The sequence below is a fragment of the Ursus americanus genome, chromosome 26 (genome assembly GCF_024610735.1).
Source record: "Ursus americanus isolate L20-20 chromosome 26, mUrsAme1.1.p, whole genome shotgun sequence".
In the NCBI taxonomy this organism is placed as follows: domain Eukaryota; kingdom Metazoa; phylum Chordata; class Mammalia; order Carnivora; family Ursidae; genus Ursus; species Ursus americanus.
In genome coordinates, this window is record NC_142152.1 from 43,615,430 (window position 1) to 43,633,152 (window position 17,723).

The 17,723-nt window shown below is 39.9% G+C and overlaps 1 protein-coding gene and 1 non-coding gene across 10 annotated transcripts in view; both read left to right on the forward strand.

Annotated features, from left to right (window-relative positions):
* MARK3 (microtubule affinity regulating kinase 3) overlaps positions 1-17,723 on the forward strand; it is a 114,328-nt gene that overhangs the window by 59,212 nt on the left and 37,393 nt on the right. For 8 of the 9 annotated variants that reach the window (XM_087856259.1, XM_045777198.2, XM_045777200.2 and 5 more), the window contains exons 4-5: positions 14,355-14,403; positions 17,038-17,103. In XM_087856259.1, the coding sequence (XP_087712385.1) occupies positions 14,355-14,403; positions 17,038-17,103 (115 nt within the window). The remainder of the gene's footprint in view (positions 1-14,354; positions 14,404-17,037; positions 17,104-17,723) is intronic. The other variant, XM_087856258.1, reaches the window with a different exon arrangement.
* On the forward strand, positions 14,932-15,004 carry TRNAN-AUU (transfer RNA asparagine (anticodon AUU)). The gene has a single exon. It is a non-coding gene; the product is annotated as a tRNA-Asn (tRNA).

Consider the following 17,723-nt stretch of genomic DNA (forward strand, 5'->3'; position numbering starts at 1 on the left):
ACATCCTCATCAAAATTTGAATTTGTCTGATTTTTTAATTCTTGCCAATCTGGTGGATATAAAAATAAAATTTCCTTGTGATTTTTATTTACATTTCCCTGATTACTGAGGAAGTATTACATCTTTTCATATTTTCACTGGTTTTTGTTTCTTCTGTGAAGTGCCTCTTTGAGCCTTTTGTTCAGTTTTAAGAAATTCTTCCATACCTAGGGCCATAAAGATACTCATCTCTATTGTCTTAAAATTTTTATAATCTCTAATCTCATGATCTGACCCTGAGATCATGACCTGAGCCAAAAGCAAGAGTTGGCTGCTCAACTGACTGAGCCACCCAGGCGCCCCTACATTTTATTTTTAATAGTAGAATGGCACATGATAAATAGAACCCCAAAATATATGCCAGGTAAAATCTGAGCTAAATTAACAAAACAGTGACAGAGGAGACTTGACCTCTCTCAGGCCATGCATGATACATTAAGTAGGAAAAAAGATACAGATCTTAATATACTAAGCCTATATTACAACTTTGTGCAATTTTTTTAACACACCCCTTTCTAAGGATGTGTTATAACTATGTGCCAGGATTTAATGTAATAACTATTGAAATTTATGATGGCTACAAGGTAAATGATTTCTTCAGGGTTGAGTAATACATATATAGCTATAAGCAGTGGTTCTGTTAATATGATTAATAAGCCTGACTAACAGATCTTTCCAGGCTACATTTTCTTCTTTTTAAAAATTTTTTTATTTTAAGTAGTCTCCAACCCAACATAGGGCTTGAACTCATGACCGGGAGATCAAGAGTTGTTCGCTTCACCACCTGAGCCAGCCGGGCACCCCCTCCAGGCTACATTCTCTGAATGAAGAGCAGTAAAAATAGAAACCAGTAAAAATAGAAACAAAAAGTGCAAACATGTAAAACTTAAAACACAGAATTCATGGGCCAAATATTAGCAATATATCTAGAAATTAACACTAACAGACTACATATCAGAACCTATAGAATACTGCTTTTGGTGCTTAAGAAAATTTGTAGCCTCAAACACACTATTAAACAAGAAAGAATGACCATATATTAAATATTAAACTAGGTTAGAAAAGAGAACAGAATAGGGCGCCTGGGTAGCGCAGTCGTTAAAGCGTCTGCCTTCGGCTCAGGGCGTGATTCCGGCGTACCGGGATCGAGTCCCACATCGGGCTCCTCCGCTGTGAGCCTGCTTCTTCCTCTCCCACTCCACCTGCTGTGTTCCCTCTCTCACTGGCTGTCTCTCTGTTAAATAAATAAATAAAATCTTTAAAAAAAAAAAAAAAAAAGAGAACAGAATAAATCTTGGGAAGTAATAATAATGTAAGAAACTAATAAAGGCAGGAATTCATGAATTTGAAAAATAGTAGAAAAAATAAATCTAAAGCTTTGGTTTTTGTTGTTATTTTTGAAGGGGGATGAGAGGGAGACAATAAAAAAGATAAACCACTTTCCCAGGGGAGAGGGAGAGAAAATCTGAAGTATGGAATGAGGGGCATGGAAAAGACCAGAGAGAGAAGAATTAAAATTATTACAAGGGAAACTTTTGTGCAAATAAGTTAGAACCTAAGAGATGGGTAGGGTTCTAGAAAACATAAGTTACCAAAATTAATTCTAGGGAAGAATCTGTATGCACCAGTAACTATAGAAGAAATGAAAAAGGTGGTAAAAGGCAGGATGCCCGCTTCAAATTGCCAAACCCAGAATTTCATGTTTGACTTCTTTCAAACCTTCAATGAATAGGTAGTACCACTTCTGTCCAGCTGTTTCAGAATTTAAGAAGAGGAAGTTCCTAATTCATTTCTCAAATTCAGAAACAGTCCTATCAAAATGCATTGGAAACGGGAAAGAAAACTACAGTTCAGTCTCACATCCATTCAAAAACCAGGAATTAAAAATATTAGCTACAAGACTTAGAATTAAACATTAGCACATTTATCTTTGCTCCCTCCCACCATTCACTAAATAGTGGTAAAGGAATTAAAAAGGAAGTGTCAGGCACACCTGGGTTGCTCAGTTGGTTGAGCATTCAACTCTTGGTTTCAGCTTGGGTCATGATCTCAGGGTTGTGAGATCAAGCCCTGCATTGGGCTCTGGATGGGTGTGGAGCCTGCTTAAGATTCTCTCTCTGCTTCTGAGCCGAGATGCCCTTCAACAGATGACTGGATTAAGAAGTTGTGGTCCATATATACAATGGAATATTACTCAGCTATCAGAAAGAACGAGTTCTCAACATTTGCTACAACATGGACAGCACTGGAGGAGATAATGCTAAGTGAAATAAGTCAAGCAGAGAAAGACAACTATCATATGATTTCTCTCATCTATGGAACATAAGAACTAGGATGATCAGTAGGGGAAGAAAGGGATAAAGAAAGGGGGGGTAATCAGAAGGGGGAATGAAGCATGAGAGACTATGGACTATGAGAAACAAACTGAGGACTTCAGAGGGGAGGGGGGTGGGGGAATGGGATAGACCGGTGATGGGTAGTAAGGAGGGCACGTATTGCATGGTGCACTGGGTGTTATACAGAACTAATGAATCATCGAGCCTTACATCGGAAACCGGGGATGTACTGTATGGTGACTAACATAATATAATAAAAAATCATTAAAAAAAAAAAAAAAAAAAGATTCTCTCTCTGCTTCTGCCCCTCCCCACCTCTCTGAATGAATGAATGAATGAATGAATGAATGAGTCAGAATAGGAGAGAAGACTAGAGGACAAAGAATTGAACCTGGTTTTGTCAAATGGAGTGTGTGTGTGTGTGTGTGGTGTTTAATAGATACAGCAAACCAGAATGAGCTGAAACCAGGCCCCTAAGAGCAGGAGTTAAGGACAGAAGTAGGTAGGCTGGTAGCAAAAAGAATCATGTTGAGTCATGCCACAGGATTCAGAAAGCTTAGAAGTTAAGTTCTCCTAGCTCCTTTTTGGGTGGGATTACAAGTAGAACTAGAAACAGAAGGACTGGCTGAAAATTTATTCAAGGGCCCCATGCTACCTCCCAGTTAGACAGCTGCCCCTTCTTTGCCCCAGTAGAAATGGGGGCAGTTCATTTTCTGAAGAGGCTGAGTCAAAGAGCATCTAGACTTGGGGACCCCATACCGCAAACAGGGACCCACTGATGGTGAGACACTCTTTTTCCACTGCCTTTCTTTGCTCACCTCCCAGAACTTTGTTAGCTCCTTCTATATTGCCTAAAAAGGAAATAGGAGATTTCTTCTCTGGGAAAACTGACTTAAAAGAAAATACAGACAGAAACAGTTGGGTGTCTTCCACTGAAGCTCCTTAATTTCTGCCCAGTCATCTTGTGGTCCACCCTCACATACATTAACACTCAGTCCGGAGGGGTTTTTTTGGTTTTTGGGTTTTTTTTTTTTTTTTAAGATTTTATTTATTTATTCGATAGAGGGCACATAAGCAGGGGGAGTGGGAGAGGGAGAAGCAGGCTTCCTGCTGAGCAGGGAGCCCAATGCGGGGCTCGATCCTAGGACCCTGGGATCCTGACCTGAGCCGAAAGCAGATGCTTAACAACTGAGCCACCCAGGCACCCCTCAGTCTAGAGTTCTGGTGCCTCTCTTAAATGTGGAAATATGGAAGGACAACCAGGAATCTCCAGATATTTAAGAATAACCAGACACTAAAACAAACAAGAATAAAAAAGAAAAACTGGAAGAGGAAACTACACTACTTAAAAAAAAAAAAAAGGAAGGAAGGAAAAGGAAAATTACAATATTGTTTCCAAAGACTTAAAAAAGAGGAGACAGTAGTACAACAACAATCATTATATTCATGAAAGAAGAATATGCTGCATTGAAGAAGGACCATTGAGGAGAGGGTAATTTATGGTATTGGGAAGAAAGTCAGTAAAAGGGTTGGAAAACAAAGTCAGGGAAAATCTCTCATAAAATAATATACAAATTCAAAGACTTGAGAATTAAGGAAGATAAGGTATAAAATCGAAATATCTATCTAGGAGGTGTAGTTTGTGATAAAGCAGAATGGTAAAAAGAAATAACAAAAGGTAGTTTCCCAGAACTGTGGAACCTAAATTTCCACATGGAGAGGCTTGGTGCCCAGGGCAAACATGATAAAAGACCCACAGTGTATCTGGACTGAATGCTAATGTATCTGGGGTAAGGAGATACTAAATCTCTGGTACATTAAAATTTAAATACATCAAAGTTAAGGAGGATGAAGAGGAAAAATTAGGTCACAAACAGAATTGTAATAAAATGGCGCATCACAATATTATGTATTGCTTTAAGCTCAAAGATAATGGATCAAGGCCTTTAAAATTCTGAACCAACTGGATATTTACAGGCAAAAGATTGAAATTGGACCCCTATCTTACACCACCCACAAAAATTAACTCAAAGTGGATTAAGGTCTTAAACAGAAGACTTAAAGCATAAAGCTGCTGGAAGAAAACATAGGGGAAAAGCTCTTTGATGTTGACCTTGGCAGTGATTTTTTGGGTATGACACCGAAAGTACAAGCAACAAAAGCAAAAATCAACTAGTGGAAGTTCAGAAAACTTAATGCACCTTAAACTTACACAGTATTACATGTCCATTATATGTCATTAAAGCTGGGGGGTGAATTTTTCCTAGAGAAAAGAATCTAATCTAGAATTATTTTACCCAGCCAAACTATCAATCACATGTGAAGATAGAATCAAATATTTTGGGGCACGCAGGGTTTCACAGTTAACCATGTCCTTACCCTTCCTCAAGAGATATTGGTGGGATATATTTCGCCACCACAAGAGAGAATACCAAGAAAGAGAGTGTAGGGTTCAGAACAGGAAGTCCAACAGAGTGGGCCCTGAGAACAGAACAAAGGCTTCCAGAATATGAGTATCTACAAGAGAAAAAAATTACCTAACTCTTTGAAAGTATTTGAAAGGAGATTTACACTTCTATCACAGAGTTTAAGAATGAATTAGTAAAGTGAGGGATACACAGAAAACTTAAGTGCATAGAATTACTGAGGCAGTATTGGCTCCAAGGAAACCAAAAATCAATCAGTAAAAAGGATAGAAATGCATTCTTGTGGCTGTAAATAATATTTATACATGGGAATGTTATCTGGGATAGCCACTCTGGAAAACAGTATGGAGTTTTCTCAAAAAGTTAAAAACAGAGCTACCCAGCAATTGTACTACTAGGTATTTACCCAGAGGATACAAGCATAGTGACCTGAAGGGGCACCTGCACCCCAATGTTTATAGCCTCAATGTCCACAATAGCCAAACAATGGAAAGAGCCCAGATGTCCATCAACAGATGAATGGATAAAAACAATGTGGAGTGGAATATTACTCAGCCATCAAAAAAAGAAATCTTACCATTTGCAACGATGTGGATGGAATTAGAGGGAATTATGCTAAGCAAAATAAGTCAGTCAGAGAAAGACAATTATCATATCATTTCACTCATATATGGAATTTAAGAAACAAAACTGAGGATCATAGGGGAAGGGAGGAAAAAATAAGACAAAATCAGGGAGACAAACCATAAGAGACTGTCAACTGTAGAGAGCAAACTGAGGGTTCCTGGAAGGGAAGGGGGTACAGGGATGGGGTAACTGGGTGATGAGCATTAAGGAGGGTACATGATGTAATGAACACTGGGTGTTACATGCAACTGATGAATCACTGAGCTCTACCTGTGAAACTAATAATGCACTATATGTTAATTAATTGAATTGAAATAAAATAATATTTATACAATGTAAACTGTATAATTTAGCCAAATGCTATGAGAACTGATTAGGAGGAAGGTGGGAAAGGACGTGGGGTGGAAAGAGCCAAGTCTTCACTGCCCATGTTAAATCCATAGATAATGAAGTGGGGAAAGGAACTAAACAAATTAATGAGCAGTAGCACAAGCATGGTATTTAGAAGTCCTTTTTTTTTTAAGATTTTATTTTTTATTTGAGAGAGGGTGTGTGTGAGAGAGAGAGAGAGATCACAAGAAGGGGGGAAGGGTAGAGGGAGAAGCAGACTCCCCGCTGAGCAGGGAGCCTGACGCAGAACTCGATCCCAGGACCCTGGGATCATGACCTGAGCCGAAGGCAGATGCTTCACCGACTGAGCCACCCAAGCACCTACATGCTATTTGGAAGTAAGGCAGCAGATAACAGAGTTGAAAGTGCTTGCCAGAGTAGGTACCTACAAGAAAACATCTAAAATGGAAAATCAAGGAAGCATTATATTCTGGTTTTTAGAAATAAGTAGGTAGGGCGTGCCTGGCTGACTCAGTTGGTAGAGCATGCAGCTCTTGATCTTGGGGTGGTAAGTTTGAGCCCCACATTGGGTATAGAGATTACTTAAATAAACTTTAAAAAAAGTCTTTAGAAATAAGTAGGTAAACAGTGGATGAAATAGCTAAAAAGTTGAAAGGATTACCTGCAGGAACTTCACAAAGAAGAGGGACAAACAGAAGAGGAGGGCAGGGGTGAGGTTGGGTAAGCAACCAATAATGCCTGCCTTGGCAGACACAGGTCTTACTTCCTTACTCTATAAAAGGTCATGCAAATCGGTGAAAATATATAACCTAATAAAAAATAATCAAAAGATATACTTAAGTAATTATAATTAATAGGACAGATGGTCAGTATTCAAGTAAAAATGTTCAACATCCTAAAGATGGCATTTTTTCACCAGTCAGATTTGCAAAAGACTAATAATGCATAATGTCGGCAAGAGTGTAGAGAAACAGGAAATCTCATATTGTTGCCGGTAGTGTAATACATTTTAATCAAGTAATATAGCACTAACAAAGTTTTGAGCACATGCATGGTGCCTGGCTGTCTCGGTCACTAGAGCATGCGACTCTTGATCTTTGGGTTGTGAGTTGGGTTTAGAAATTACTTTAAAAAATGAAATCTTAAAAAAAGAAAAAAAGAAAGCATGTATGCCCTTTGGCCCCCATCCTATTTCTAAGACTCTGCCTTGCCAGTATATTTGCATGAGTGTACAAGTAGTATATACATATATATACAATAGTCCCTCCTTTTCCAAGGGAATCATGTTCCAAGACTCTCTATAGATACCTGAATCTGTGGATAGTACCAAACCTTATATATACTATGTTTTTCCTGTACATACACTCCTGTGATCAAGTGTAATTTATAAATTAGGCACAGTAAAAGAGTAACAATAATAACTAATAATAAAATATGGGGCACCTGGATGGCTCAGTCAGTTAAGCATTTGACTTTTGGATTTGGCTCAGGTCCTGATCTCATGGCTTGTGAGATGAAGCCCCACGTCAGGCTCCCCGCTCAGCGGGAGTCTGCTTGGACATTCCCTCCCTCCCCCCTTCCCCCGCGCATACTCTCTCTCAAATAAATAAATAAATAAATAAATAAATAAATAAATAAATAAATTTGTTTAACCTAATAATAAAATAGAACAATTATAGGGGTGCCTGGGTGACTCAGTCAGTTAAGCGTCCCAACTTTTGGTTTCAGCTGAGGTCATGATCTCAGGATTGTGGGATCAAGCCCTTTATGGGGCTCTGTGCTGGGCATGGAGTCCGCTTGAGAGTCTCTCTCACCCTCTGCCCCTTTTGGCTATATATAGCCCCCCCCAAATAAAACAATTATAACCATCTACTGTAGTAAAATTATGTGAATATGGTCTCTCAGCATCTTATTGTACTGTACTTATCCTTCGTTTTGTGATGATGTGAGATAAAATGCCTTCGTGATGGGGTGAAGTGAGGTGAATGAGGTAGGCTTTGTGATGTCACATTAGGCTGCTACTGACCTTCCGACCAGCCATCGGGAGGATCCTCTGCTAGATTGAGGTTGATCATAGAGAACTCAAAGTACAGAGAAGGTTGGAGGACGGGACTACTGTACAAGGATGTTCGCTGTGATTTTAGCAAAAATGTGTCAGTAACCTACATGACATCCATAAAATTCTAGTTAAATACATTGTAATATACCCATACCTGTCATATCCCCACGTCTATAGACCTCTCTTCCTGAGTGGGAGAGGTCACTGCTTTTGGCTAGTGTTAGGCAAATGGTCTTTAGTAATGCTGTTAATAATTTTCTTATCTCCCTCTCATTTGTTAACTTTGCTATTCTCTTCTTTATTTTAAGCTATTTAATGTCAGGGTGGTTCTGAGAGTGACTCCGATCTTTTTACCTGCCTTAAATTTTGCCTTACAGCATTGGCTCTCATACTTACTCTACTCCAGAGATACTCCCTGACGACTTCCATGCCTTTCACCCACTGGCAGCCTCCACCCACATGGTGAAAAGGGATAGGAAATGCTCTTCTTCTTAAGAGTCATCAAAATACAGCATTTCCAGCTACCTTGTCTTTTTAAGAATTCCCCTTTTAGCCTAAAAAAAACCCCTTTGTTCATTCTCAACTCTTCTTAAAAATCCGATTAATTGAGGGAAGGGAGGTAGATAATACAGTTACGTGTCTTAAAGTTCAAAGGACAGAAAAAGTATTGAAGGAAAGGGCTTCATTCAGCTTTTGACTACCAGCCACCCTGGTCCTGCCCCTGGGACAACCAGTGGCATCAGTTTCTGTTTGTGCTTCCAGAGATATTCTGTATATAGAAAAGCAAAGACCTACAGTTTTCCTTTTTTGCACCAATGCGTTTTCTTCACAGTTCCTTCTCCATTAACTCTGTCGGCTTTTGCCAGCCTCTCTCCCTTAGTTTCATCTGAGAGGGTCTTTGATTTGTTCTTCTGTTCAGCAGAGCTGCAGTAGCCATGTAGTAAGACAAAAGGACAGAGGTTTCTGCACAGTGAAGAGGAAAAGCAGGTCCATCATCCTTCTCTCTTTCCTTCCTGAAGCACCCGTGAGATGCTCCAGGACCTGGGATGCTGTTGGTGAATAGACTCTGGTCCCCACTTACAGGTCTGTCCTAGGCATTAGACTCCAGTGTCTGGATTTCATTCTCTCTCTCTGGCTGCCTCCTTTTCTGAGTTTCCATTGTGAACTCCAGTTCTTTTGTCTCTGAAATGTTTACTTTTTGGTATTCCTGTCTTTTCATCCTGCAGTTAGGCAGTGTTATTTCCTTCCAAGGATGCCATCTCTATGCTAGTAATTATACAGAACATATCTCTAGCCCGGATTTTTTCCCTGAGCTGCAGACTCAAATACCATGGACTTTCAGTGGCCTCAAGCGCTCTCACCCTGCATGTCCAGAAGAACTCCGTCTTTCCTGCTGTGCCTTGCTGCGGCCGGTCATGGCTTCTGTGTCTCAGAGTGGCACCCGGACCCACACAGGGCTGTCAGCGCCCACTCGGCCTCCCTCTCCTTTAGCCCCTCAATGTTTCCTGACTGTGTCTCCTTCTTTTTATCCAAGACTGCTGGTAATTACCCACAAATCTTAGATTTACAGTATGGCTTATTTTCTATTCAAGAAGAGGGTGGTCATTATGTTTGCTTCGTATTTCTAACACGTAAGTTGTCATTCAGCCTGTCACTCTGCTGCCATGAAAAGCACAAGGCTCTCAATGTCACAGCCTGTGCCTTCTGTCTTGTACCTATTACATATCTGGAGAGGGGAGTCTAAATACTTCACCATCATACTTTAGATCCCAGTTTTATGTGACCCCCCCGCCCCATCCTCCATGCTCTATTTTTATGTGTTCACTTTACTTTTTCATTGCTTGGTAAATTGTCTTTTTCCAAAGATAATTCCTTGGCATCCCAAGTCCTGGTTGTTGGGACATCTTTTTATTCTGTGGTACTGTACATTTGGTATCCTTGGTATTCTGATCATCAAGATCCTGAATCTTTGCCTTCAAACATGTTTGCTCTCCTCCATGCCTTCTCTTCAGTAAGTTACTTCTATCCAGATTTAACTATCTTCAGCTATCAGGTTCATAGTTAATACAAATATATGAGGTCTCTCGTGTGGGATTTTTGTTTTTTTGAGTATTGGTTTTTTTTTTCTCCATCTCCCCCCGAAATCTCTGGCATTTTTATCACTTATATGCAGATTGTCAACTTTTAAAAACTTGTGCCAGTGCCCATCTGTTGCTCTGGAATTTTCTATACCAGCAGCTTATAATCTGTCAGTGATTTTACTTGTAAATTTTGAAGGCAGCTGCATGGCATCATGAGATAAGTATGGACCTTGGAGTCAGAAAACTCAGAGTCCTGGGGTGCCTGGGTGGCACAGCGGTTAAGCATCTGCCTTCGGCTCAGGGCGTGATCCCGGCATTATGGGATCGAGCCCCACATCAGGCTCCTCCACTATGAGCCTGCTTCTTCCTCTCCCACTCCCCCTGCTTGTGTTCCCTCTCTTGCTGGCTGTCTCTATCTCTGTCGAATAAATAAATAAAATCTTTAAAAAAAAAAAAAAAAGGAAAGAAAGAAAACTCAGAGTCCTAGCTCCAGCACCTACTAGCTGGGAGTCCTCGGACATGTTTCTCAACTTGCTCAGTTCTCCTTCCTATGCACTGGAAGTGATCACAGTCACCAGACAGAGTTGTGAACATTAAGTTAGGTCATAGGTGGAAGCGTCTAGCTTTGTGCTTCAGACACAGTGGACACCTCATAGCTGTTGGCTTCTTGCTTCCTCTCCACCTTCTTGATTAACTTGCTATAAATTTATTGACTCATTTCTGCCTGAAACACAGTTCTGATAGAGGTAAATATGTAAAGTTATTTGGTAATATCCTGACACTTTCCTACAAGAAAATCTGTGGCTATTCTTTCTGCCTCCAGAATTAAGCTTGTACAACCCATCCCTCTGTCTGGTGCCATTTACCTTTCCTCTGTGTTTTCACAACACATGCCTTGATGTGACCTCTGCTGTAACTCATGGGTTGTCTGTAGGATATTAGTTATCAACTGCTCTCCAACAAATTACTCCAAAACTGAGCAACTGAAACAAAGCCATTTGTTACCTCACAGCTCCTGTGAGTCATGTGTTTGGGAGTGTATTAACCAGGTAGTTCTGGCACAGGTGCTCTTAAGAAGTTTTGGGTAAGAGCCACAGGTGTAGGCATCTGAAGACTTGATTAGGCTGGTGGGTCTGCTTCCAGAAGGGCCTTCTCAACTGGCTCTTTTGAGGGGCTGCAGTTCCTCACCAGCTGTGGGCATGAGGCCTCAGTACCTTGCCGTCTGGGGGTCTGTTCATCAAGGTGTTTATTTAATGTCCCCACGACACACAAGCGAGTGATCTGTGAGAGCATGGAGGGAGCCACAGTACCTAGTCATTCTCTGCAAGTCCCCCACCATCACCTCTGCCTTACTCTTTTCGTTAGAAGAAGTCACTAAGTGCACCCCGCACTCAAAAGAGAGGGATATGAAGTTTTACCTTTTGCAGGGAGGATTGTCAAAGAATTTGTGGACATATTTTAAAACCACCATACCTAGGGCGCATGCTGAAAGTAAGATTCTTAATCCCACCTGAGATCTAGCAAGAGGTAGGGCCCAGGGACCTGGAGTTTGCATAGACACAGTTATGATTCTGATGCAGGTGACCTGAAATCCACACTCGGAAATGCACCGTTCTGCCATATAGATCACTTGGTCTTGCTTAAGTAGTCTTCACTGGCCACACCATATCTTTGCTCACATATACAGAGCACACATAGCTCATTATTTTTTTTAAAAAAATTATTTATTTATTTGTTTGTTTATTTATTTATTTATTTATTTATTTAACAGAGAGTGTGTCACACACACACACACACACACACACACACACACACACACACGAGAGGGAACACCAGCAGGCGGAGTGGGAAAGGGAGAAGTAGGCCTCCCGCTGATCAGGGAGCCTGATGTGGGGCTTGATCCCAGGACCCTGGGATCACCACCTGAGCCGAAGGCAGACGCGTAACGACTGAGCCACCCAGGCACCCCCACATATCTCATTTTTTACTGTGGACATCTTTTTGAGTCCAGCGTGAGCCTGGTTACCTCCATGGTGCCTGCTTCCCCAGACTAAGGTGAGTTCTGCCTTTCTTGAATTCCTATAATATTGCATCTTTTCCTGCTGTGTGGCTCTGATTACTTTTGTTTCAATGCTGCATTGCTATTAGGGGTTTAAAAATGAATGCCTTCGGGGTGCCTGGGTGGCGCAGTCGTTAAGCGTCCGCCTTCGCCTCAGGGCCGTGATCCCAGCGTTCTGGGATCGAGCCCCACATCAGGCTCCTCTGCTGGGAGCCTGCTTCTTCCTCTCCCACTCCCCCAGCTTGTGTTCCCTCTCTCGCTGGCTGTCTCTCTCTCTCTGTCAAATAAATAAATAAATAAAGTCTTTAAAAAAAAAAAAATGAATGCCTTCATTTGACCTGCTCTCCTGCCAGCGGAACTATGACAACTCTGCACCAGGCATTCTGCTACTCAGGATTTAAAAACAGTGTGGTCATTAGAATGCTAAGGAGGCTGGCTCAAACCACACTTCTTGGGAGTTAGTACTTTCATAAAGGCATTTATCAAACAAACGAGTTCCTGTCGTGTGCCAGCCTTGATTTCAAGTATACAGTAGTGAAAGGAGACCAGTATGCCTCCCCCTACCCCGCCTGGGTGACAAGGCAACAATAAACAGGTACACAGAAATGTTCCTTTATACTTGAAAGACATTCTAGAGAAGAAGAAAACAGATCGCTATGATGTAAAACAAAGGAGATCTTAGATAAGGTTTTCAGAGAATCTGCTTGAGACTTTAAGGACAGAAAGGAGAAAAGACTCTAAGAAAGGAAAGAACTTTGAATGTTCTGATACCTGAGAAGAATCAGGGTGGCTGGAGCTCACGTTGCAGGGGGAAGTAGAGGCTGCCATGGCTGTGGTCTGAGTTTCATACTAAATGCAGGGTCCTAACTTGTGTTGGTATTGTATCCAACTTGGAGCTCTCCTACTTTAGCAGTTGTGGAAATCTGGGAGATTCAGATTATAAGCTACAAATTCAACTATAGTGCATTGGAAAACAGGGTTTCTGTGTTGCCTTGACAGAGGGAAACTAAGAACTCAAGCCTGAGTGGTGGTCAGGGTAGCTGTCTTCTCATCTCGGAACATAAAACGTGAGAATGACCACAACAGCAACAGGAGATACTTGTGTTGGAGATAAAAGTGCTCCAGCCTTTAGAGATGATCCAGTATTCAGGAAAGGAATCTTACTCATCTGAATCCATGTTTTTAAGCTCTGAGATGAGTTTAGAGTTCAATACGTCCATGTCCATCTCCATGTTCTTAGTCGTTAGGTGCTGATTCACTTCCAGATTAGAGGTGGTAGACAGGACAAGTGCAGTAAGACTCCTGTGATTTCTCCCCAGATTCCTTTCCACATAGCCAACTGCTCCTCTTCCCAAGTTCTTCCCAGCCCGTGCTTCCCATGGGTTATAGATTCTGGGTGTTGGGAGACTTGGTTCTGGCCCAATTTCCCACAGAAGGAGAGCAGGGCCTTGGGAGATCTTTTCCTCTCCTTTCCTGGTTTCCACTTGTTTGCAAGAGGGTTGGATAAGATGGCCTCTAAAATTGTTATTTTCTGAGATCTTCTGATAACTAGCCTTGGCCTTAATACCATGACTCTCTTCTGAACTCATAGCACATGTTCGTACAACAACAGTTTAATATCTCTCCTTATTCTGTGTGATGGCTGGGCAGCTCTACTAGTCTTACCAGGATGGTTTTTCTTATGGCATCCTCTGGGTTCACTTGTGTGGCAGGATTCAGCTGACAAGTTGATGGGGCTGTACTCAGGTAGGACAGTGAGTCTTTCCCTACATATGCTCTTTCATCCTCAAAGAGGCTAGACTGGCCTCTTCATATCATGGCAACATCATTCCAAGACAGCAAGCACTGGATACACAAGCAAAAGTGTGAACTTGTGAGGCAGGACTCATTAGACCATTAATTTAACAGTCTGCCACAACCACCGTGCTAAATTATCTTTCTTCTCCAATAAGGATTTCCCAAAGTGGTTTTGTTCAGAATCTTCTCATAGAATTAGTTGGAATTATCAGTCCTAATACTCTCATGATGTGGTTCATTAGGACTGTACACGTTTGGATTTGCAGTATCTACCCAGGGGTAGATATTGAATCAGACTGAGTTTAATCACTGACTATTCTTGCCTAAATCTGATCTTATATGTTCAAGGTAGCAAAATATAATTCAGATTGTGGTATATCCTCCTCTGCGACTTCTGCTTTTCCAGGAGCTAAAATTGAAGCATCTATTGCTCCCCTGGACTTTCATGCTAGTGTTAGATGTAGACCGTTGAACATTATCAGTGGGTCAGTTATTGAAGAGAAGATTTAAATTTGTATTGCAACAGTGGAATAGAATGTTTAATAACCTGTGTTGGGGGATTATGTGTTTGTTTTTTAGCTCTTCAGAGAAGTAAGAATAATGAAGATTTTAAATCATCCAAACATAGGTATTTTCTGCTTTCTTAAATACTTTTGGGTCTAAATGCATTCCATTTGGGGTCTAAACCTATATTCCAGGAGTGATAAGAGATTCTTTCCCTCCTCCCAGCCCAGGTACACTTTTCATAAAATACATGTTTATACAAACTGTTGATCATTTGTATTAACTTTTTTAAATTACTAAAGACAGGTTAAAAGCTTAGGTATTAAACTCTTGAATAGAAACTCTAATCAGATCATAACTTTCCAATTTTTAATGCATATTAGAACATAATTTTATTTAATTCATATATGGAAAAGGGAATTATAATAAGTCAGAGTTAAGATTTTCAAAGGTTTAACAGGTTTTGCTATGGCAGTGTTCTTAAGAAATTACTTGTCCCTTGAATCGTATTTTAAAAGATACAGGATACCTGCTATCTAATGGAATTTTTTTTAGGAATTGTTTTTGCATAGCCCAGATTTGTTTCATGTGCACTCTGTGCATAGCTCAGAGCTAGGTTTGATGAGGTGGGTTTAAAGGAAGGGTATAGGGCACCTGGCTGGCTCAGTTGGTAGAGTATGTGACTATTGATCTCAGGGTCATGAGTTTAAGCCCCATGTTAGGCACTGAGCCTACTTAAAAATAAGTAAGTAAGGATGAGGAAGGGTCATTCATGGTCCTGCTGTCATCTTAATTATAGGAACAAGGTGGAAAGTATGCAAATTACTTAGTATTTCGTATGTACATCTCAATGAAAATGTTTGAGCCCACATATAACATAATAGAGCTCTTTTTGAATAATATAACTTTTTTTACACAGTGATAGCTCCTACAATCTAAAAATACTATTTCAAGAATGAAATAGCTGTTAAGACAGCCACTTTTACCAGTTTAATATCAAAATCAGTTCTAGGAAGTGGGAGGGATGAAGTTTGATGTTACGGATATCCTATCAAGAATTCTTAAAAGCATAAGAATAGAAGATAAAATGGAGCCACAGGAGGGAAAAGTTTATATGTACCCTATTTCATCACATCTAAACCACATCATTTAAAAGACATTATTGGTTTTACACGCTGCTAAGGAAAAAAATTCCACTAAGCCATCACCTTATTCTTAGTGATAATTAGTTAAAATGTGGAAAAATTTAATCTTAGAATCAGTGAAATACGATGTTTGGAGAAAAATAACAAGGAATATAATAATGGGAAGAAAACCTTTCTTCACTTTTCATTTCAGCCCTTTGGGGTTAGCTAGCTAATTCTTGGTTTCAGATTCCATCTTTTCACCAAATAAGTGATTACTGCAGCCTAGAACTAGCTAACTTAAACATAGTTATTTTGGCAAGTAATGAATCATGGAACATTGCATCAAGAACTGGGGATGTACTGTATGGTGACTAATATAGCAAAATAAATATTATTTAAAAAATAAATAAATAAACATAATTATTTTGTTCTTTCGTTAGTTAAGTTGTGCCCTGATTAGAGTTCTGTTTACTCCCAAATAACATATCTTTGATAATAGATATGAATTTCTAAAAGTTTAAATTTGCATTGGATTCAGATAGCTTTTCTGGAAGAGCCAATATTTACATTGGAATTTTAGGAAGGTTTTATTTGTATGTTGATGGTTTACCAGCATATATGCCTAAATTTCTTTATTTTTCCTGACAACCTGAACATACCATTTTAGAAATGATATGATAGTTTTATTCATCAGTTCAACAAACATATATTACATACTATGTTAGCCACTTTATTTGGTCTGATACTCTATATTAAAGTGTCAGAAAATAGCCTGCAGTATAAGAGACTAGCACCCTATCCCCTGTTTTTTGGTAAATTTAACTTTAGAGTATGTATTACCAAAATAAAGTAGATATGGAAATTAGTGATTCAGTAGCTTTAGAAATGTACTGTGTTTTCATTTTAAAATATGTATATTTTTGATTGGTTTGGTATGGTTTTGTGAATTAAAAGTAATAGAAATATTATTTCGAGCTGTAAAAGGGACTGCTATGTAGCAAAGTCACACTGACCCATTGCAAATCATTCTTTAAAACGTTTTTTTAAATTAATTATAGCATAATCCCTTCTACAACTTTCCATCTCTGGCCTCAGAATAGTAACAAAAGAACCTTGTTCTCTGAGAACAAGTGAACAGAAATTTCCCAAGCAGCAGAAGTCTCAAGTGAAATTGTTCTATATATTCTTAAAGCCATAATGACAAGTGAACGCACTTAAACTTGGAGAAGTAGAGTAGATCTGAACAGCTCCTGCAGGTCGAATGTGAAGTAAGAACCCTTTTCCTGAGGGGAAAGCACAATCTGCTGGGAGGGCAGCTAGCCAGTGTAGGCACCATACAGGACGAGGACAGAGGAGATGCGAGGAGGTACACAGGCTGGACTGCTGAGTGCATGTCAAAGTTACATTATTTGAGCACCCAGAAATATCTTTATTTTTATGGAATTCCATGCTTTTATAAAATGTGTTGTTGTAATAATATAAAATTCCCAAAAAACATTCTGTTAAGACGGCCAGTTACGAAAATTGTTAACAGTGTAAAAGTTACTTTTCGTACTTAGAGTTTATATGTGCAGTGTATATGCATACAGACGTTTGTTTCTTTTTCTCCCGTATCCTATCCCTTCCCCCAGTGAAGTTGTTCGAAGTCATTGAAACTGACAAAACGCTCTATCTAATCATGGAGTATGCAAGTGGAGGTAAGAAAGTTCTGTGGTTTTTCTTTCTTTGTTCCCCTTTAGAAGAATACACAACCACACTGCCCACATGGTTAATTGTTAAGGTTTCATTTAACATCCAGAGTCGTCCTACAGTAGCATGACAATCAGAAAAGCTGTCTTGGCTCTTCTGTGGATTGCTACTAAGTACTTCACTATTAGCATTATTAATAATATCCAAAACCTGGATTTTTTTATTGTGGTAAGATGTGCATCACATAAAATTTAGCATCTTGACCATTCTAAGTGTACAGTTCTGTGGCATTAAGTACATTCACATTGTTGTGTCGCCATGACCACCATCCTTCCCCAGAACTTTTTCATTTTCCCAAACTGAAACTCTGTCTGCTTAAACACTAACTCCCCTCTCCTCCTCCCCAGCCCTTGGCACCCACCATTCTCCTTCCTGTCTCTGCGGGTGTAACTTAAGTAGTCACGAGTGGAATCGCACAGCACGTGTCCTTTTATGCCTCTTTCACTCAGCGTAATGTCCTCAAGGTTCATCCATGTCAGAGTTTTCCTTCCTCATTAAGGCTGAATAATATACCATTATGTATATATGCACACTACATTTTGTTTAAGAACTTGGATTTTTAAATATA